At 42.0% G+C, this 23,312-nt stretch overlaps 2 protein-coding genes and 1 long non-coding RNA gene across 5 annotated transcripts in view; 2 read left to right on the top strand and 1 right to left on the bottom strand.

The window, feature by feature from the left end:
- The window catches only part of LOC117724570 (uncharacterized), a 33,271-nt gene extending 13,086 nt beyond the window's left edge, over positions 1–20,185 (bottom strand). For 2 of the 3 annotated variants that reach the window (XM_076917217.1, XM_076917218.1), the window contains exon 1: positions 4,909–5,025. In XM_076917217.1, coding sequence (XP_076773332.1) covers positions 4,909–4,911 — 3 coding nt within the window. In that variant the 5' untranslated portion in view covers positions 4,912–5,025. Of the gene's footprint in view, positions 1–4,908; positions 5,026–19,987 lie in introns of those variants that run through there. The other variant, XM_076917219.1, reaches the window with a different exon arrangement.
- On the top strand, positions 5,118–19,716 carry LOC143435312 (uncharacterized). The gene is made up of 6 exons (XR_013105503.1): positions 5,118–5,187; positions 8,342–8,430; positions 8,977–9,066; positions 13,600–13,750; positions 15,683–15,874; positions 19,461–19,716. It is a non-coding gene; the product is annotated as an uncharacterized LOC143435312 (long non-coding RNA).
- An 89-nt stretch (positions 20,186–20,274) lies between the features above and the next one.
- On the top strand, positions 20,275–22,876 carry Tspyl1 (TSPY like 1). The gene has a single exon (XM_034524654.2). The coding sequence runs from the start codon at positions 20,365–20,367 to the stop codon at positions 21,478–21,480; it is 1,116 nt and encodes a 371-aa protein (XP_034380545.1). The 5' UTR covers positions 20,275–20,364; the 3' UTR covers positions 21,481–22,876.
- Positions 22,877–23,312: the final 436 nt, after the last annotated feature.

Here is a 23,312-nt window from a genome sequence, read left to right as displayed (position 1 = left end):
GTACTTGAAGTCTGGCTAGAACAATAAGAATACTAAAGGAGATCAAAAGGATACAAATTGAAAAGAAAGAAGTCACAATATCTCTAGTTTCAGAAGATATGGTTCCGGCCCCAAAATCTTACCAAGGAATTCCTACATGTAATAAGCACCATCAGTAAAGAGGCTGGATACAAAATTAACTCAAAAACTCAGTAGCCATCTTTATACAAATGATCAAGAAGCTAAAAAAGGATATTAGGGAAATAATACATTTCTCAATAGCCACAAGTAACATGAAATAACTTGCTGTAACTCTAACACAGCAAGACTTCAGGACCAGAACTTCATGTCTTTGAAGAAAAAAACTGAAGAACATCTCAGAAGATGGAAAATTTTCCCATACTCTTGGACTGGTAGGATTAACATAGCACAAATGGGTATCACACCAAAAGCAATCTATAGATCAATGCAATTCCCATCAAAATAGCAAGATAATTCTTTACAGACCTTGAAAGAACAATGCTGAATTCCAAATTTAAAAAAACACCCAGGATAGCAATCCTCTATGATAAAAGAACTTCTGGAGATATCACCATATCTGTTCTCAATCTGTATTACAGAACAATAGTAATAAAATCCACATGGTACTGTCATTAAAACAAACAAGGTGACCACAGCTAAGACGCCTAGTGAGAGGGGATAAGGAACATGAAATGGTCAACTCCTATAACCAGGCAAGAGTTCCAACAGAGGGATGGGTATACCAAGCTACACAAAAACCACTGACCCACATTTTTTCTTGCCAAAAGAAGTGCAGAGATAAAGAGGAAACAGAAAGTAAGGGAATGAACAAAAAATGACTGGCCCAACTTGAGTCCCATGCCATGAGAGAACCCACACTTGATACTTTTAATATTATTCCGCTATACTTGCAGAAGGGAGGCTAGCATAACAATCATCTGAGTGGCTTCACCTACTAGATGAAAGAAATACATGCTGAGACGCAAAGGCAAACATTAGGTTGAGCTTGGGGAAATGTTGTGGAAGACAGGGAAGAAGGAAAGAGCCAGACAGGGCAAGAACACCACATGAAAAGCTACAGAATCTACTAATCTGGGCATAGAGACTGAACTACCACCCAGAGAGCATGATGGGATAGACATAGTCCCCCTACACAGGTGTAAGAGATATACAGCTTGGTGCTCATGTGGGACTGCTAACAGGAGTAGCAGGGGCTGTGTCTGACTCTGTTGCCTGCCTTTAGATCTCTTTCCCCTAAATGGACCACCTTCTCTAGCCTCAATAAAAAATGTGTCCAATCCTACTACAACTTGATATGCCAAGGTGGGCTGATATCCATGGGCGGTTTCCCCTGCTCTGAGGAGTAAGAGAGAGGTGCATAGGAAAAGGAAAGGTGAGAGGGTGGGACAGGAAGGAGAGAAGGGAGGGGAAGCTCTGATGGGGAAGTAAAGTCATTAATGAAAAATTAAACATGAATTAAATAATACATAGATAAAAGAACAAAGCAATATCCTTGGGCCTTTGTGGATTAAGAAGCAGGGGCAGAGAACCTGGAATATCTGAGGCATTTCTCTCTGTAGATTTCATTGTTTTGGTGGATAATTGCTTGTTTAATTAGAGAAATTAAAAAACACTAAGCTGAGCCGGGCGGTGGTGGCACATGCCTTTAATTCCAGCATTTGGGAGGCAGAGGCAGGCAGATCTCTGATTTTGAGGCCAGCCTGGTCTACAGAGTAAATTCCAGGACAGGCAAGGGTAACACAGAGAAACCCTGTCTCAAAACAACCAAACCAAACAAACAAAAACAAACAAACAAACAAACCATTAAGCTGTAGGGATGGTTCGGCTACAAAGGTCCTGTTCCCCAATTGGTTCTTCATCCATCAATAAAGATGCTAGCGGCCACTGAGCGAGCGAGGTGGAATAGGCAGGACTTCTATGTTCCCACAGCAAGTGAGCAAACTCAAGATGGGGAGAAAGAGAGTTTTCACCATGCTTTGGAGGAGGAAAACCCAACCAGCTATGTAAGATCTCGGGCAGATCTCCATTGGGAGTGTTGAGCTGGGACTGAAGGAAAATGAGCAACTGAAGTTGAGGACAGATTTAGGGAGTTGAGCTAAGAGTACTGGGGAGGGCACGCTTGCCTCTGGAGATTAATGATGCCCAGAAATTGAGTCAATAAGGAAAGTTGGAATTGAGCAATGTGTGTGTCTGTATTTTTCACCCACAGATTCAATATTCTCCAGGTGGGGGCTGGTAGCACACAGGTTCCCAGAGTTAAGGCAGGATAGCAAAGTCAACACTAAGCAATTCTGTTAGAAGAAGTGGATATTGAAGTGGGTAAAATCCAAGAACATCTCTGAGTTTGAGGTTTCTCATATACAAAATAAGGCATTAAATGATCTCCTAGGGCCCTCTCAAAGGTCTAATATTCTTTAATTCTTTCTATTGTATTTCATAAATCACAGCCTATGTAGACAGTAAGATCATCAGCAAGTGTGGGGAACTGCTCTAATTTTCTTTTCTTTTCTTTTTCTTTTTTTTTTTTTTTTCAGTTTTTTTCAAAACAAGGTTTCTCTGTGTAGTCCTGGCTATCCTGGAACTCACTCTGTAGACCAGGCTGGCCTCGAACTCAGAAATCCGCCTGCCTCTGCCTCCCAAGTGCTGGGATTAAAGGTGTGCACCACCAACGCCCAGCTCTAATTTTCTTTTAAAGACCAAATAAAGTTATGGAGTTGAGGGCGGAGCAGGGAGAATCAACAATTGTCCTTGCCCCTGTACACAATATTAGCTGCTGGAGTCTATAACCTAACACACACAGCTACAGTGAGTGGCCTGTGTCTCAAACCTCTGAGCTGACTTAATTATTTCAACCAGTATTGCATGTATCTGCATAGAATAGTTCCCTAATTGGAAATTCAATATTCATTGGCTCAAGCTAATCTCCCCAAATGCTACACCCACCAATATGGCCTGTCTTCATTCACATGGCATGAATCAAAACATGTCGAGAAATTACAAAACCACCCTCCCACTTCAATCAGGTCCTTCTTCATAATGGTGGCCTCTGCAGCTGACTGCTTTAAACTTCTAGCTATTGCCTTCCCCATTTCCCCTGCACTGTACACAATAAACTTCTAGTGATCTAGCTATTGCCTTCCCCATTTCCCCTGCACTGTACACAATAAACTATTCCTCCTATTCTGGTCTGAAAGGAGAGGCCATGCTCCATACACAAATCCCTTTCCTATTGCTTAACTGTTTCTTGTGGTCTAAGTGACTCAAATTGGTCATTTTAAAACTCTATGATGGCACAACCCCTTAATTTAAGAGTTTTAGAATTTTAATTCTACTCAAGTGGACAGCAAGATAAGTACTCTGTGGACATATAGACTAGTCTATATCTAGGGTCAAGCCTACCTGAAACAAGGTAAGAGACAGACCCTCAGAAACATTTTCCCCGGGAGGTACAGCTGTTCCATAATTAATATGTCTGCCCAGAGAGAAATAACCTGATGAACCTATGATATTAATGAAGAAAAAGTCTTGAAGAATAGCATGGATCCAGCACTGGCTAGTGCTCAAAGAGCAGACAGCCTAGAACAGATTTTCCATCCTGTATATGGTTCAGACCCCAGGTTACACTTTGAACAATTCAAACAGGGACAGGAGACTCCAAGTCTAACCACTTGGGCAGAAGGGAGATTTACACAACAAAGTATTCCTAGGACTAATTCTTAAATACACCAGTGTCCTGGAACAGCAGGTCATTCTTCAGTGACAGGATCCAGAGATGAATGTGCCAGACTATGAGAAAGATTGTAAAAGTATAAGGGAGACAAGATAAAAGCTGGGGTGGGGGTTGTAGAGAGCATGTTAATAAGAAATTAGAAGAGGACTGAGGTGGATGTTCACTTGAGCAGCAGCTAGCTCCTGTCAGCTCTCCAGCTCAGGTCAGTGTTGTGTGTAGCAGATAAGATTGAAGTAATGATGTGACTGCTTCTTATAACTAATACAAGCAGAGGCTCACAGCAGGCAAGCAGAGTCCCTGATACAGCTACAGTGAGGACTACCCTGCTGCCTGGCTCTCTGACAAAAGGACAACTGGTTGCATCTATATAACAGGATCCAGAGGAAGGAGCCACCGCCTAAGAAGAAAACGGGACTTTTATGGCACACCGGGTCTTAATGTTGGTTATGAGGCTACCTGCTCCTTTAAGCAGCTTCTTACACTCCTGTCATTTAATATGGGCATTGGACTAGCGGCTGTTTCAAATCAGGGTTGTCTCTGACCTTATGGTTGGAGCCAAAGTGTCTACACAATGCTGCTGAACAAACATGTGTATGAAACACCTAATCTCTTACAGCCCTCATAGGCACACACATCTTTGGGGTGTTTCAGAGGCAGCCCACCCTTAGCTAAACTCTACGTGACCTATTATCTCCTAAGCATTGGTAAATCCTTTCCGTTACCAATTGTACCCTTCTACATCTCAGCATAATAGCGGAGTGCTACCTAAAATGTAAGATTCCATTTACAACATTCACCAAATAACTCCAAATGGATCTTACTCCTACATGTTAAATCCGAAGAACAGAAATTCTACAGATGCTAGATAAACTAAAACGGCAGCCTGCCGTCCTCTGGTGCACCACAAGCATGGTCATGTTGACTACAAAGATGTTTCTACACACAGCTCATGTTCCCAAAGCTCTGCACAGATGCATCCCACAGAGCGAAGTTATTCAGAGGCCACCACTCGGGTACAGGAATTAGAGGGACCGCAAAGGATTTGATACAAATCCACATCTGGCCTCTAGTTCCCATCCCGTCCCAAGGATCGCCTACCACAAGGGATCCGGAGACCCAGCAGCCCACTCCTCCACAGATCGCCGCCCCTCGCTCACCATATCGTGCCTTCCAAGCTCGCGCGCACGCCTCACAGCTCCCCGCACACGCAAAGAAACACTCGCATTTTCCCAGCTTCAGAACGGAACCTGCAGAGCTTAGAGCCCGGAAAAGCCCGCCTCCCGTATGATTGACGCTCCGGCTCCAGGTTCTCATTGGGTAATGAAGCGTGAGTGACAAGAGTCCCTCCTTTGTAGTTGGAGGTTAAGGAAAAGCACAGAACAGTATTTCCTGGCGCTAGGTTCCACCCCAGGGCAAGATGTTCCCCAGACCCGCAGGTATTTCCACTTCAGTAGTTCTTGCCCTTGGCTTGCAGTAGCTTCACTTCTGTCTTAACTTGCTTCGTAGGCACTTTCCCTTTTTCCTCCTGGACACAAGTTTACACACACAGCACATTACAAGATGTGGAGTGGAGTGTTTCTCCTGTCCCAAAGGTGGAAGGGTGGCCACGATATTAATAATTAAGGAGAGATTTTAGAAAACAAACGTTTGTTCCGTGGGCTCACCGTGAGGTCAGGTGAACTGCAGCTACGTTTTGCCTGGTAGGCAAGGGCACATTGGACAATCCTGAGACACAACCTGGAACCAGATCACAAACACAGTGAAATGTGGTTCTCCCACAAGAAGCCTGGATGGTGGATCCATTCCTTAGGCGTTTTCTTCCTGAAATGCAGGTCTATCTCTTGACAAATTAACACTAAGGATAAGTGTAGTCTCCACAGTAACTTGAATAATTAGAAAGAAATGGTTGGAGGAAGAAGGCTGTTTATGAAAACTATTCTTAGCATTTTTCTGAGTTAAGGTGACACAACACAGCTGGATTAGTCAAGGTTCTCTAGATAAACACAACTGAAAAAATGAGTTTCTCTTTCCGTCTATGTAGAAAGGCGGTTTATTAGAATGGCTCACAGACTGTGGTCCAGCTAGTCCAAGTGCTGTCTACCAATTAAAATGTGAAGAATCCAGTAGTTCAGTCCATGAGGCTGGGTGTCTAAGCTGGGCTTCACTGTACAACACAGTTTCAAAGAAGTAGGCTCTAATGCCAGTAAAGGAATGAACTTGCTAGAGAGATACGGGAGAGGAGGGGAGGGGAGGGGAGGGGAGGGGAGGGGAGGGGAGGGGAGGGGAGGGGAGGGGAGGGGAGGGGAGGGGAGGGGAGGGGAGGGGAGGGGAGGGGAGGGGAGGGGAGGGGAGGGGAGAGGAGGAGAGGAGGGAACACTTCTTTTTTCAATGTTCTCTATTGATGTGGGTTGCCACCACAAGGTGTGGCCCAGATTCAAGGTGGATCTTATCACCTCAAAAGATCCAGAAGGGTCCTCCCACCTTACAAGTTTTAATTAAGAGAAATCTCACCCAGGTATATTCAACTCTTTGGGTTTTAGTTAATTTGTAGTGTTTGTCTACCAAGAATAATCATCATAACAGACAAGACAGAAGAGCTTAGAAATATTTCTTACCAGCAGCAAGCACGGGAATCATTTAAAAAACAAAAACCAGGAAGCATGGAGATTTTCTTTACGGATTCTAGAACCATTCTTGTAGAGTTCTGCATGATTTGGTGGCATTCTTAGCTCAGCATTGGGCAAATATATACAATTTGTTTTAAAAGACACAAAGGCAATGTCTCTGTCATGTTCATCTTGTACCTGTTAATCATGACATATGCTCTTACAGACAATCAGTTCAGCAGTTCTCACACATACACATGAGAGAGAGCACAAACACAGCCAACATCAAGGAAAAGTCACCTACTAGCACAGAAGTCTTTGTACTTACATGAACAGCTACCCTGAGCTATTCTATACTCAGAAGAAGGTTGTTTTTGCCTCTGAGCAGGCTGGCTCAGAGGAAAGCCATGGCTACTTCCATGCAGGACTAGAAATAGTTCATTTTAACTAACCCTGGCTGCTGTCTCAGGATGGTGCCATTGACAAAGACTATGGTGAATATTTTTCTTCTTAAATGGATGGGGAGAGATTTTAGGAACATTGAAATGGCTCGCCAAGGCACTGGAGAGATCATGTTACAGCACGGGACTGGAGAGATGGCTCAGCAGTTTAGAGAAGTAGCTGCTCTTCTAGAGGATCCAAGTTCAATCCACCAAGTATACACGTTTTTTTCTACTCTTCATTTTTATTTTAGTTACATGGGTATTTGCCTGCTTGTGTCTGTACGCAGTACCGGAACAGTCCAGAAGAGGGCGGAAGATACCAACAACTGGAGTCATAGCACATTGTTAGCTACCACATACATAAAACACAACTGAAATACTAATTCTTAGGAGGAGGAGCAGGAGAAGGAGGAGGAAGAGGAGGAGGAGGAGAAGGAGGAGGAAGAGGAGGAGGAGGAGGAGGAGGAGGAGGAGGAGGAGGAGGAGGAGGAGGAGGAGGAGGAGGAGGAGGAGGAGGAGGAGGAGGAGGAGGAGGAGGAGGAGGAGAGGAAGAGAAGGAGTACGGGGAGGGGGTGGAGGAGGAGGAGGAGGAATTAGAGGAAGAGGAGGAACAGAGAGAAGAAACACCTGTCACCATAAAGTTTCTTTTTCAAGCTTGGTGTGACTTTGCATTTCTTTAATCCCAACAAGTAGGACACAGAGGCAGAAAAATTACTGTGATTTTGAGGAAAGCCTGTGTTATATAGCCAACACACACACAGACACACACTCACACACATATATAAACATTCACACACACACACTCACATATAAACACATTAACACACACATACACACTCTCACATACAAACACATTTACACAAACATACACACTCCCATACATTCACACATACACTCACACAAACACACATTCACACACACACTCACATACAAAGAGATTCACACACACACATTCACACACATATTCACACATATACTCACAGTCACACACACTCACACAGATACACACATTCACACACACACACACACACACACACTCACACACACACATTCACACACACACAAAATTGAATAATAGAGGAAAAGGAGCATGGGAGAGTTGGGACAGTGTAAAACCTCTTAAGTTATCTCAGTTGTCTGTCACTGGTGCCCATAAAATCATTTGCAATAGCCATTAATCCCAGCACTTAGAAGGCAAAGGCAGTCTGATATCCATGAGTTCAAGAACTCTTTAGTCTAGCTAGTCACTTGCATTACAAGACTAACATCAAGAAAAACTCCAAAAATTTTAAAACATGAATGTAATTTTTATTTGTTTTCTTTGGTTGAGTCAGGGTCTCACAAAGAACCTCATCTCACTTCAATTCGCTACGTATATTATAATGGATAATTGTGATGGTTTATATATACTTGGCCCAGGGAGAGACACTATGAGAAGGTGTAGCCTTGTTGGCATAGATGTGTCACGGTGGCTGTTGGCTTTAATACCCTCCTCCTAGCAGCCTGGAAGTTAGTCTTCTCCTCTTTGCATTCTGATCAAGATGTAGAACTCTCAGCTCCTCCTGTACCATGCCTGCCTGGACACTGCCAAGCCCCTGCCTTGATGATAATGGACTGAACCTCTGAACCTGTAAGCCAGCCCCAGATAAATGTTGTCCTTCATAAGAGTTGCCTTGGTCATGGTGTCTGTTCACAGCCCTGAAACCCTCAGACAATACTACATGTTGAATCTATAATCAATTCACATACACACTTTGTCACGTGCCTTTGGACCACTGTTGTTAGCATTCCAGTCTTCTACAAAAGAAGGAGCTGACACATAATTTAATATTGCTAACTCTGCTTAGGAGGAGAGGAGAATGTTCTTTATGTGGTTGCTTCTTCATGGCAGTCTATGACACTTGTCATCTTGGGACCACTTCTCCCCTCAGTGTCATGGTTCCTGCTCTAGAGCTACAACTAAAACATACCCCTTCCTGGTTTCCTCTGCTTGGAAGGAGAGACTTTTGTGTTTTCCACAGAACACTTCTGTTGGGGTGATAAACCTCACCATGACCAAGTCAGTTTATAAATGAAATTATTGTGGATAGCCCTGGTATTGTATTTTGATGTTAATTCCACTTTCCTGGGAGGGACTCCACATACAATGTACAGATGAATGTATATTTCTTTTCAGAATAAGTTTCTATAAGCTAACACCTTCAACATCTTTTCTAAGACACTCTTGAAGCACAGAAACCCATCCTTGAAGATACAGAACAGTCAGGTAAGACAATAAGTAATATTTTCTTTGGTTCACTCTGTGCCAGGTGCTAAAACAAGTCTGTCATAAACAGATTCATAAAATCAGTGAAGGACTGAGATGGTTACAGATTCTGTGACCTTATTTACTTAGCAAACTGGACTGACAGTCCACTGGTCAGTCAGCCTACTGGGGAGAGGAAGACAACGCACACAGATGATGACTTTAGCCCCATGCTGTAGTGGACATGATGGAGCCATTAGCCAAGCAATAGAAGACATGGTTCCATCTGCAACATTTTTCTTTGTGCTATGGATGAGTCTGAGCAGGTGGCCACATCCAAAGCCATAAACTGGGAAGCTTAAAAATAGAAGGTATTTTTTTTATAGTTCTGGAGAATTGGAAGCCCCATCATGTTGTCAGTAGTTTTCTTCTACTGAGTTTTCTTTCTCGTACATGGACACTGTTAAGCTAGAGGTTTGGGGACAAAAGCAAGATGACCTGGGCCAAGAGGTCCCTGCCCTTCTCTACTGACCAGAAGCCTGTAATTGCAAAAGCCCCTGCAGAACTCTGGACAAAGCTAGCTCCTAGTTCCAGATTTTAAAGTGACCATTGGACCTAAGGCCCACCTACAGAGCCCTAAACTCACCAAATAAGGCTTTAACCCCAAAACCTCACTAGCACATCACAACTTCCCCAATACCCTTTAAGAAGCCCCTAACCCAACCTTTTTACTTCACTCCCCCCTCCCACCTCCTGTGAGGTCTGTGAACCTGCTTGAAAGCTGCCCCAATAAATCTGTCTTTTTACTACAAATTTGACTCAATTTGATTTATTATGTCAGTGGAGAAGCCATTCAGCCACCTTTTTTTTTTTTTTTTTTTTACCATTTCCTCATGTAGCAAAGAGAGAGCTAGTTTAGGACATTTACCTCATCATGAGACCAGGACCTATTTAATCTAACCCTTAAATACTGTCACATTGAGGCTGACGATATCAGCATATGAATACCAATACACTCAATCACAACAAGAAGAACTGAATGCTCACAATCCCAGAGGAGAATGTTACAGAAGCGTGAAATGAGCTTGGAATCATCTAAGCATGGCGGGCACTAGTGGAGAAACACAAAGGACTTAGTGTATAGAGTATAGCATAAAAACAAACATGTAAAAAGATGGCCATTGAAACTTATAAAGAGTAAAATGTATCAGAGTATAGAAATATCCATGATGTTGATGGCATTAAAATTGTCTCCCCCTCCCTTCTTCCCTCCCTCCTTCCTTCCTTGCCTCCCTTCCTTTCTCCCTTCCTCCCACTCTCCCTCCCTCCCTTTCTTCTTTTCTCTCCCTCTCTTTCTATTTTTAGTTATAGAGCAAACAAACATTTAATTTGATAAGTTTTTCCTTTATGGTATCTTTGTATAGTTGAACATCACTATAGGCTTACATAACTTATAAAACAGATACTCCTGTATGGCTTATTTACAAATGAGGACACTGAAGGCCAGATTGTCAGGGTTTATGCAGATAGTCATTCAGGAAGCTAAACTGAGAGGAGGGTCAAGGTCACTCTAAAGGCTACTTGTTACCTAGGATAGTTTCATGTATTTTTATTGGAAGTAGATTTTTTTTTTTACATACCATATAATCTGATTACTGAGCCCCTCCTCCAATTCCTTCCAGATATCCCCACCAACCCAAGTTATACCCTTTCCTTCTCCTTCTTATTAGAAAACAAACAGTTGTCTAAAAAAAGAAAAGAAAAAACCAAACCAAACAACAAAAAAGCACAAAATTATATATAGACATTGGAAACCAAAAGCTATTAGGAAGAGACCTGCAGTGTAAAAACAGAAAGAAAGAAAGAAAAAGAAAGAAAGAAAGAAAGAAAGAAAGAAAGAAAGAAAGAAAGAAAGAAAGATTATGCCACCAAAATACCTCCAGAAATACCATTGAATTCATTTTGTGTTGGCCGTCTACTGCTGGGTATGGGGCCTACCCTTAAGTGGTGTTTGAATAGCCAGTGATACTCCACTGAAGAAAAACAATTTTTTCCTTTGCAAGTGGCTATCAATTAGAGATTACTTCTGGATGAAGGATAGGGGCTTATGTCCATTTCCAGTCTCAGCACTATCTGATCCAGTCCTGCGCAGGCCCTGTGCAAGCTGCCACCGTCTCTGTGAGTTCATAAGTGCATTGGTCTTTCTGTTTTAGAAGGTTTTATCTCTTTGTTCTCCATCCCCACTGGTTCTCACCTTCTTCTATCTCCTCTTCCATAGAATTCCGAATCCCAAAGGGAGGGATTTGATGGAGGCATGCCACTTAGGACTGACTATTCAAAGGGTTCTCACACTCTTTGCATTGTCCAGTTGTGGGTCTCTGTATTTTTTCCCATCTCTGCAGGAACAAGCTTCTCTGATGATACCAGAGCAAGACATTGATCGATGTATGCAATAATATTGTTAGGCATCATTTTATTGCTACATTACTCTAGCAGAACTCTAGCAGGGTTTTCCCCCTACGTTTATCTAGTCTCAGGTCCACGGCTATGTCAGCAGTGTTGGGTTCCATCTTATGGACTAGGCTGTAAATCAAGGCAGATAGTGTTTGGTTGCTTCGTAATGTTTGTGACACTATTGTACCAGAGTATCCTGCAAGTAGGTCACCATTGTAGGTCCCAGGTTTGTAGCTAGGCTGGTGTTTACCTTTCTCCTTTGGTAGCAGAGTATCTTCCAGCACTACAAACACTCTTCAGTAGAGGTGAGAGCTCTAGGTAGACATCGATTCTCTGTGTTCAATGAGTTATGGAGGATTATCTTCAGTTACAGGGCTTTGTCATCAGTTTGAGAAAAGCAACTAACAGCTGTGGCGATAGCCTGGGTTATTGGGGGGTTTCCATAGTGACCCTTTAGCTAACACCTGAATCAGATGTAACATGTTCCTGGCACTGGAGGTTTCATTTGGTGGAGAGAGATGCCTAGATGAAGCATGTCTCCTCCATTTGGATCAACATGTCTATTTTCATGCGAATACTATGCTGTTTTTTATTACTATAGCTATGTAGTACAATTTGAGATTAGGGATAATGATACTTTCAACAGTTATTTTATTATTATTTATTATTATTATTATTCAGAATTGTTTTAGCTATCCCAGATTTTCTTGAGTTTACATATAAAGCTGAAAATTGTACTTTCAATTTCAGTGGCCAGAGGAGAGGAAGAAAGAGCAAAGTTGATCTCAAGGAATTGTAGTCTTTATCTGAAAGCACCAGTTAGCCACTGAGGGGTTTTTAATCTTAAACAAACAGTTCTTATCAGATTACTCTAGCCATGATGTAAAGAGCAGCTGGTGGGTCAAGAGTAACTGTGAGAAGAACGAACTAAAGATAAAATGGCACTCTTAGGATGCACGCATAGAAGTGATGTCACAGGAACAGACCAAGTGTGAGATACCATGAGTGGGGCTTTCTCTCCCTACTTATTAGATAGCGGGTTAGACAGTCTGGATTCACAGGAGGAAAGTCAAGGCTTACAGAAAGGTCTAGTCATGTCCAAGGGGCGGACAAGACTTTTCAGGTGAATAGTCAGGGTTATCTTTCAACTCTGTGAGCAATGCTTGTGGAGATGAGGCTGCCCAGACCCATTCTCTCCCCATCCTCTCTGCAGCCCTACTATGCACCTACTCCAAAGCCTTCCGAGTCCTCAGGAACTCATCACCACTCCGCTACCAAGAGTCCTCTGTCCCAGGACATGCCATTATGCTTAATATCTGATTAGTATCCAAAATGAAATCATATCTGGGATGATTTCACCTATAAGATTGCTGCCTATAAATGCTACCATTTAAATTGGAGGGGAAAATGGCTGTGAAATTGTATGAGAACTATAATCATGTGTTATTGTATATAAATGACTTCACTCGTACCCAGCAGAATTTGTCTTGGCTTCCTTCCATATGCCAAGGCCTCTCTGCTGCCTGCCTGCACCATGAACACTGCTGGGATTCATTCTGGAGCAGAACTTTTTTTCTGACTGAAATTTTATGCTAAAAGCAGTAACAGAAACTTGTTCCCGTTCATTTATTTTGGACTTAGATGCACAGACTGGGAGGAGGGAGGAGAACATAGTCCGTTTGCACTTGTATCAGTAAACTGGTTAAAGGCTAAAACACCCTCCCCTTGGCTTCATGGACTGAGCTAGAACAGTCAGGAAAGTAATTATGCAAAACAGATAGATCTTCAGCAGGAGGGGCAGGTGACAGTGTCGTGGGGCACATGAAGCCACTGACAAATATGATGCATGATCTTCTGAATTCTAGAAATTCTCAGCTCCTCATTATTGTTGGGTGTTATTAATAAAGGCAATAAAATTATATATTCAGAAGTTAAGGTAAATTGGACAGTTGACACAGTCTTTTATTCTTTAACTTTAGCATTTATATGAATACCCAAATATGGTAGGAAATGAGTATCACATTTCTAAAGATTAATTAATATTCCAAAAATAGTAACAGCCATGTAAAATGTGCAATTTGAAGCATATTCTTCCAACAGGACTCTCTTCTTCCTCTTATTGTCACTTTGGATACCACAGTGCTACAGAACCTTCAAAAAGTATATGCTTGATGCTTTGAGCTAAATACTAGAAGAAAAGTCTCTTGTGCAAGACCAGGAGGTCGCCTTCTTTTGCTCTCTTCTATGACAGGTAACTTTTCCTAAATATTAGTACATTTTTTAAAGTTTTATGAATAATTTCTAAATTAAAAATTACTTGAATGATAATAAATTATTAGTAGATTATCAGTTTATTTAAATTTCACAAGTTTATTTTTATTTATTATTGCAAATTATCTTCAGTCAAAATATCAGTCTTTTTAGAAAACAGGGTAATGCTTTAGACTATACTGATTTTATTTTCCCAAGTTTAATTCACAGTATAGAATTAGCCATTTTGATATAAATTTATTTATTTTTATTTGGGGAACTAAAGAGATGGCTTAGCAGTTAAGGGCATTTGTTGTTCTTGTGAAGAACCTAGGTTTAGTTCTCAGTACCTACCTGGTGGCTCCAATCATCTATAACTCCAGTTTTAGGGGCTCTAATGCTGCTCCTAACATCTGTAGGCCCTGGGCATGCATGTGACACACACACATGCAGGCAGGCAAAACACTCACACACACATAAAAGAAAATACATTTTAAAAGTATTTTAAAGTTTTGCAATTTTTTTTACCTTAGTGGGTTTTTTTGGTGTGTGAATGGAGGCATGCATACGTCATGGTCTGCATGTGAAGGTCATAAGGACAACTTTGGATTTGGTTTTCTCTGTCCACCTCCACATAGGTTTCAGGCACTCAACAAAAATCACTAGGCTTGAGAGGCAAATGTTCTAACCCTCTAGGCTATCTTACCACATTTAATCATAGCAACTATTAACAGTATACACTCCAAGATTATTTTGGCCCTCTAAGAAAGGGAAGGAAAAAGAAGATGCTGTAGTTTCTTTTGTAGTTTTGGAGTTGTTATTACTGGGTGAAGTTGAGTGCACAAGAAACTCCCTGCTCACTTTATCACTGCCTGGATCCCTCTTCATCCTCATTGCCATCTCTAGCTTCATGCTTATCTTGACCCGACTTGTATTTCTACCTATATCTAACATGTATCTAATCACTGTATGCACATACATGTTTGGATTGTGCTTTCTACTAATGCTGCCTTGTGGAATGGTTTGGGATTAAAAAAAAAAAAAACCAAGCCACCCATATACTTTAGTAATGTGGGCACACACTGCTTGTGATGCCAGAGTCAGGTCAGACACTCAGTAGCAGAGAGAGAAGCTTATCTGTAAGGATTGCAGTAGGCCAGGGTTTCTAGAAATAGCTCTACAGACAAGGGTAGCCTTGAACTCACAGAGATCCATCTGTCTCTGCCTCCCAAGTGCTGGGAGGCATACACAAGTACCTGTAAAACTTGAGCACACGTGGATGGCATCATATTCAGGAGGCAGAGGCAGGGGGAACTCTGAGTTTAGGTCAACTTGGTCTACAGATTGAGTTCCAGGATGTCTAGAGAAACCATATCACACACACACACAAAAAAAAAAAATTAGCAAACGCATGTAACTATACTTAGAACTCTGCTCACTTGTCTGCCCATTCCTATGGCTGGCAAGCATGGCATAAATTTCTTTTGCCTTTTTAATTCTTACTTTAGTCGTTAATAGAGTCAAAATTTCAAATGAAAATCTTCTGAAGCAAAGGTTATGATACTGGTCCAGCTTTCTTTATAGTGTTAAAATTCTTGGGCCACAAGAATCAAGTACTTTCTGGTTATAATAGTCCTAAAGACTTAAGAGGTCAAATTCTATAAAAACCCAAAGTCAAGATTTTTTTTTTCTCTCAATCCTAGAAGCTTCTCAGGGTAAGGTCTGACTTACATTTCCAGTTTCACATACCTTTGGGCACTTTATGACCACAATTTCTAAAGCAATAATTTTAGAGAACTGGCTTGATTTATTGTCAAAACCAGATGAGGGTGGCAACTTCTTTGTTCCTCAATACTCAGACCTCTCTTTCCCCAAGAGTTTAAATAGTACAAAATGACATTAACGAGGACTAATTTCTCTGTCTCTCTTACAGAAGCGGTTCCCTGGCACAGCGGTAGGCGTGCTCTGACACTGTGGTTCACTCTCTCTTCTATTCGCATGTGCTGTCTGCCTCATGAGAATTGATGCTATCCTGGGGAGAGTAAATCTCCAGAGAACCTTCCTCACATTCACTCTGTTTCTAAACTGGGAAGGATAAATCAAATAACAAATAACTCGAAACAAGGTAAAATAATATAAATATAATGACAGATATGTAAGCACTCCCCTAGGGCTTATAGGAAGAGAATGTAGCTAGACCAGGTTTGTTTTTTTAAGTTGGGGTTTAATGAATGGAGAGAGGGAGAAAGGACTATTTATTTTTCTCTGGATCAGTAGACAAATGCAGAGAAGTCAAAGGTTTTATGTGACAAATTTCATAAGACAAAAGTACTCTATGAATATCATAAATGTAAAAATTTATTAAATGTTTTACATATTTTGTTACTTGCAATTGTTATAAGAAGCCAATACAAATTGAGAACAGCAGAAATGTATCATTATACAGTTGTGAGAACAGAAGTCCAGAAAAGTTTCATGGGACTAAACTGTAGGCACGACTCATCAGGGCTTCAGTCTTTCCAGGGCCTCCAGAGATACAGCCATTTCCTTAATCTTTCCAGCTCCTGTAAGCTAATGGCACTTCTTGACTAATGGTGACTTCCTCCCTCTTCAAAGGCAGCAATGAAAGGTTGAACTCTTTACCTGTTGGGTCACTCTGACCTCTTCTGACTGCCTAGATACTTTAAAGGATCCTTGCAATGCAACACTAGACCCTGCAGAATAGTCCTATTTAAAGGTCAGCTGATTATGGACCTTAATTTCATCTGCAACTTTAGTTCCCTGTGAAGGTGGCATACTCAAGCCTATGAGGAGTAGTTAATAGATGTCTTTGGGACCAGTGACAGGGACACTATTCTATCTGCCTACTCTCTCTGCCTACTCTCCGTGGAATGTAATGCCCTTTCAGATTAACCTTTGCATGTGCTGTGGGTTTGCTAAGGACACAGGCACCTTCTTTTATGTTGTTGTTTTCAATACTCACACTCATGGGACTTGCTGAAAACTGCTGGTTTTAAGATCTCCTGAGAGGATAACGGGGGAAGGATTTGTTTTTCAAGAATTTTTCTTTTTTGTTCTCCTTTCTGGTTTGAGGATGGAGTCAAAATGATGTGCTGAGGTTTGGACTCAGCCTCTAAGTTTAGGGTTTTTCTGACAGTTTCATATTCATTTACAAATATACTTACCACCTACTCTCTGTTCCAAGAAATCCTATCTCCTCAGTCTTTACAAGAACTATACAAAGGGCTTTTGGGTCCTTTCTGGCACTGTCATTAATATGCTTAAACCCCAAAGTTCAATCTAAACCGTCTTTGTAGATTACTCAAGCTATTTATACTATCATATGACTATATATTATACAATATCACACACACACACACACACACACACACACACACACACACACACATTCTTTTAATAATGTGAACTAAAGGATGAATTCCATTGTTTTTTTCTGCATAAAACATTTATAAGTGGTGTCTCTGCTGTCTTCTTGTAGGCCATTTTAGTTCCAGTAATCCTTCTTTCCCCTATCATGATTCTGTGTCTAAAAAATGTCCAACCGAACTGTCTCATGAGGGATGTTGTGTGCTCTTCAGTTTAGCAGCCATTTCTCATGTTACCATTCAGCACATTAAATGAAGTGAATGTGGCTGGTAAGCTAACGGACATGGACGTGGTAGTTATATTAGACAGGTGTAGAATGCACAGTGCAGTAGCTGGAGTACTGTGCAGATATGCTTCCTATGTCCCCAGACCTCACCTCTTTCTCAAGCTGGTCAGCTGTGGAGAGCTTCTGGGGACACTGGGCAGGAATGTGACATTGGGCCATTACAAGGAAGTAAGTTCAGGCTGGAATCTAATTTTAGGCTAGGACAGGGAAATCAGTTCAGGGAGGAATCTGATTTTAGGCTAGCACAAACAAGTAGGCTTCAGGCAAGACTATGACTGTGGGTTAGGAACAGGGAAGTGGGCTCAGATATCTTGGTCATCCTGATAAACACTCAGAAACAGTGAACACAGGACTTTGTTTATTGCCTTGCTTGTTCCTTGATTATCTACATCTATTGTATTGCTTGTTCCTCAACCTAGAACTGACTTATTACTTGCATGTAATTAAATGGTATAAAAGCAGATTGGGAAAAAAAACCTGCCTCAGCCTTCGAACTGGCTAGGGTCATGCTACAGTGTTGTCTAACTGTCTGTTTCCTTTGTAATCCTCACTCCTGAGCTGGAGAACCTGCTGACTGACCCAGCTGGCTTGGTCAGTCAGCCTTTATCCAAAGCAGGAACCAAGTCAAGCTCATTTTCTCCATAAAGCATATACTCAATACCCTTATCTGATTAATGCACTAATGCTCTATAGGAAATCACTAAGTAGTGTACAAAAATTTAATTAAAATACAAGTAAGCCTCAGCATAAAATGTAATATTACTATGTTCTGTTAATTAAAAGCTTATAATGCTATTTTACATATCATTTTTTACGTTATACATCTTGTGTCATCTTCATATTAGAGTTCTAAAAGAAATGATAGTTCCCATTTTAAGTATTAACAATTATTTGAAATAGCGCGGCAGTGGTGGCACATGCCTTTAATCCCAGCACTCCGGAGGCAGAAGCACCAGAGTGAGCTCCAGAACAGCCAGGGCTACACAGAGAAACCTTCTCTTGAAAAACAAAGAAAAAAATCATGACAAATCGAATTAATTTATTAATTGGTTTTGTGTGTGTGCATGTGCACATGCTTATGTGCCATGGGGTCCTTGTGGTGAACAAAGGACAACTGGCAGGAATCATTTTCTCTTCCATGTTGGTCCAGTCCTGTGGATTAAACTTATCTTTAGGCTAGGCAGCAAGCACCTTTATCTGCCTAGATCGGTGAGATGACTTGTCCAGGTCAAATAAACCAGAGAGAGCTAGAACCTGAATCAAGTCCAAGACAAGTGAGCCCTGAGTGGAACACTTCCGTCTGATGGTTAGTAGGAAATCATAACTATAACAAAATGAATCACGTCTGAGATGCATCATTTAACAATCATAGTTTAGTCTCAATGAAAGACTGTGGCAGACAAGTGGCTCCCTTTAGTGACAGTGGTTGGGAATAACATGCCTAGCAAGTATTTAACACTAGAAATTCATTTCTCTGTGTGGAAGAAACAGTGTAATGGGGTGAGGAGGGGACATTATTAATCCAGAACTTCACCAAAATTAGATTACAGTTTCAGAAGACCTGATATAGACATCTGGGTCACTCTCCATCCACAGTGACTTTATGAGACACGTAATTTTCCAACCATGCCATTCTTATTGGTGTGTTTACCACTGTGTGATAAACGCCACGTCATATAATAACCTAAGTAGGTGACCCCTTTGCTATACTAAAAACGCCACCACTACAATAAATTTTATAGTAAAATTGTTAAGTTTTCTATTTATTTGTGTAGCTGGGTTATATTGTCTATAAACTTTATCGAAAAAAGTTAAATGGTTAGGGTTAGGGTTTTGGAAATATTTGTTATACAGAAGGTGACATTTGTTCTGGTAAATTTGAATTTGAGGGCCATGAATAACTATCTTCTTTTTTCTCAAAACAAAAAGGAAATGAAAGTGTTCTTAAATATGAATTTATTTATGAATGAGGAAAGAAGGTGGGAGAAAATATATATCAACTTGACACTGACTATACGTTTATGCTTATGTCTTAAAGTGACGTCACATCACAGACTGTTCAGATTCTCGGAATCAAATCTCCTGGGCTCAAACCATCGCTCTGTCATTTTCTGTTATTTTGGTAAGAGACCCAGTTTCTCCTTGTCTCAATAAAATGAATATCTTAATACATCACAGGATTGTTACTTGAACTATACAATGTGGTGTGGAACACAGTGCCAGACGCACCGGTAAAAAACAATCATTAAGTATAACCACAAAATATCTTCCAAAAAGAATAATTCCCAAAACAAACCCACAGAGCTTCTTTCCCAGTAACGCCAGAGGTTAGAACTGCGTTTTTATTATTATTTTGAGCCAGCGTGTATGCAGCCCAGGTTAGCCTCTAAGCCAACGATCCTCCTCAGCACTGAGATGACTGGCAAAGGCCATCACACAGGCTAGACTTCCTATTTTTTTCAGTTCTGTGAAAGGGGAGCGGAGGGGAACACCATGGCATTCACCCTGCTTAAATACAGACATTTTGGCTCCTAGCCTTTTCCGAACACCAGGCGGTATTTTTACCTTTTCACATAAGCGGAGAGTGGATGAATTGTTTGCACACTGTGGACAGTAGGCAGTGCGCACACTCACAGACACAGACAGACACAGACTCGGCTGCAGCCCGGATACGGGGGAAGTTTCCAGAAGCCCCGCCACAGCCTTCAGTCTCCTAGGTGACTGACTTTCCTTTACGGAAACAAACGTGACAATCGCAACCAAACAAATACGGAAGTCAACCTCCAGCTGAAGAACCAATCAGGTGCGCTGCAGGCTCTCGCGATACTCGCGGGCTGCGACTCTGACGTCACCGTGCTAGAGACAGCGAGGGGCGGAGCTGGGACTGCCTGGTCCGTGAGGGTTGTTGTGTGTAAACTGAGGTCTGTGCTACCCGACCGGCCATGAGCGGCGCGGAGCCCGCCGAGGGGACCCCTGTCCCCGACCACCGCGGCCTCTGCGATGCTGACACTGTCCCGGGGACCCCAGGCCGGCGTCCCGGCGAGGAGAAGGCGGTGACAGGTGAGGGCCGCGCTGGGATCGTGGGGAGCCTGGCTCCCGGAGGTGTCGCGCGCCTTGACGGGCAGACGCGGGTGGCCGCAGCTAGGCAGGGAGAGACTCCTTGTCCCGTGCAGGGCCCCGCGGCAGCGGCGTTCGTGACTGCGGAATATGCGGAGAAGGCCCAGGCCCGTGATGTGAAGACTGAACGGGAGGACACCATCGCGGTGGCAGCGGAAGAGAAGTCAGAAGGGGCGGCTGAAGGGAGCGAGGAGGTGATGGAGGTGGAGCAGAAGCCCGCGGGTGAAGAAATGGAGATGCCGGAGGCGAGCGGAGGAATGAGGGAGGCGCAGGAGGCGGCGGGGCCCTGGCACCTGGGCATAGATCTTCGCACGAACCCGCTGGAGGCCATCCAGCTGGAACTGGACACTGTGAATGCCCAGGCCGACAGGGCCTTCCAGCATCTGGAGCAGAAGTTTGGGCGGATGCGGCGACACTATCTGGAACGGAGGAACTACATCATTCAGAATATCCCAGGCTTCTGGATGACAGCCTTCCGGAACCACCCTCAGTTGTCCCCCATGATTAGGGGTCAGGATGCAGAGATGTTGAGGTACATAACCAATCTGGAGGTGAAGGAACTGAGACACCCTAAGACTGGCTGCAAATTCAAGTTCTTTTTTCGAAGAAACCCCTACTTCAGAAACAAGCTGATTGTCAAGGAATATGAAGTGAGATCATCTGGTCGAGTGGTGTCTCTTTCCACTCCAATCATATGGCGGAGGGGGCATGAACCCCAGTCCTTCATTCGCAGAAACCAAGACCTCATCTGCAGCTTCTTCACCTGGTTCTCGGACCACAGCCTTCCAGAATCTGACAGAATCGCTGAGATTATCAAAGAGGACCTGTGGCCAAACCCACTGCAGTACTACCTGTCTCGTGAAGGAATCCGTAGACCCCGACGTCGCCCAATAAGGGAGCCAGTGGAGATTCCCAGGCCTTTTGGCTTCCAGTCAGGTTAATCTTTGCGTTTGAAAATGCAGCTGGAACAGGTCCCTTCTCACCTGTGCTTGAGCAAATGCAACGGGTACGCAGTGTTTTGATTTCTTCTCTCCTGACTTCTGCAGCTTCTGTCTGGATAGTCTCTCTACCTTGTGATTAAGACTATGGACATGCTTCTGCTTTCACATGGCCCCCGTGCTGTCCTGAATTAGTATCTGCTGGCTCGTGGCCATGGCTTGTACCCTTTCTAAGCTTAACACTGAAATTGTATGTTACACTGCCTTTATACTGTTTGGACCCTGTTGTTTTCAGTGTTACTTACCCATTTACTACCACCTAGATGTCTTGCGTTATCTAAGGGCCCTTCTATTTACCTGTTCAGCTTGTAGCAATGTAGGCACAGAGTTTTCAGACAGTTGCTGGACCTAAATGTTGTTGCCTGAGTGGGTCACATTTGCTTTGGCTGTTTGCAACATTTTCTAGGCTATACCACACTCCACTGTGTTTGCCAGTGCTCCTCACCCTCATTCTCCCACTTTTCTCCTCTTATTTTAAAGAAAGGTAGTTCAGAAACATCTGTAAGATCATGAGTTGTGGTTCATTTATACTTAGCATTTCCTGAGAGGATGCTCTGTAAAAGAGGCATCAGAACTCTGCCTTGTCTCCTCTCGTACCCACTCCCCAGCCTGGTTATCAAGCCCTAGCTTCTAGGGAGGCAGAACTAGATGGAAACAGTTGAACAATTCCTAATAATGTATGGATGAACTAAAGATATTTTGATGGGTACTCTAAGCAGGGAAAGTGAACTGAAAAGGCTTAGAATCAAAATAAGTCAGATAAAAATTGGGCTGAGGATGAAGACAGGACTCAGAGCTTTCACATCTTGGTCAGTCAATGGTGATGGGAATAGAAATACTTTACTCAGGAAAAATACTTTCTCTGAGTGTTGAATGTTGCCTAGACAGTGCTTCTTTAAAGAAGCAGTGCAAGTTTGGGTTATTTTTCTCTCTATATATGTGATCTAAGTGAAAGTGTAATACTGTACCCATATTTTACCAATATTTAGTAAAATGCTACTTGTTTCTATTTACTGGAAAAATTTAAACACTTTTGTTTGCATTCATTTGAAACCATTTGGAATATTGTAAAACAATAGCTTTACAATATTGAGACTTGAATATTCATAACAGTTTTCAATATTAATACAAATTCTTAGAAACAGTTTGGATAATTTGGTCTTTATCAAATGTGTCAAATTATTGTTTTCATGGAAAAGTAAACATGTGACTTGATTGTCTTGATAGTTTCTTCTTAAACTGCACATATTTGTAAAAGTACTTTGTCAGATTAGCACTGAATATGAGTATATTTGTTGCCATTTTTATGCATGATAGTAAATAAAAGCATGGCACCCTGTTGGATGGCTTTGTTTTTTTATTTTTTTTTAATTCCCACCCTGGCCATAAACCTGCCTTAATGGGTTTGTATAATTGACAAAGATTGTTGAATTATTCAATTCCTTAAGTGAAAATACAATGGACATTATCCCAAAGGTACCAAGAGAACACAGTAATGTTTCTCCTGCTTGCAGAGTAGTTGTTACTGTCATTGTTCTGTTGCATTAGAAGGTTGACAATTACAGCTGCTTACTGAGATTTCAGATCTTCCCACACAAAGTGTGCAGTACCACCATACTTCCACTTCTTCAGGTTCACAATTTCTGTCTCCACAGATAATATTTTCATGTTATTTAAATATACTTTTCATAAGCAGACACACAAAGTACTTGCCATGTGATATACTATTCTCAGACCTTTTTATCTGTGAAAATATTTTCTTAACCTTATCATTA

The sequence above is a fragment of the Arvicanthis niloticus genome, chromosome 20 (genome assembly GCF_011762505.2).
Source record: "Arvicanthis niloticus isolate mArvNil1 chromosome 20, mArvNil1.pat.X, whole genome shotgun sequence".
NCBI lineage: Eukaryota > Metazoa > Chordata > Mammalia > Rodentia > Muridae > Arvicanthis > Arvicanthis niloticus.
The sequence above is the reverse complement of the archived record's forward strand: the minus strand, read 5'-3'. Positions and strand labels throughout refer to the sequence as shown.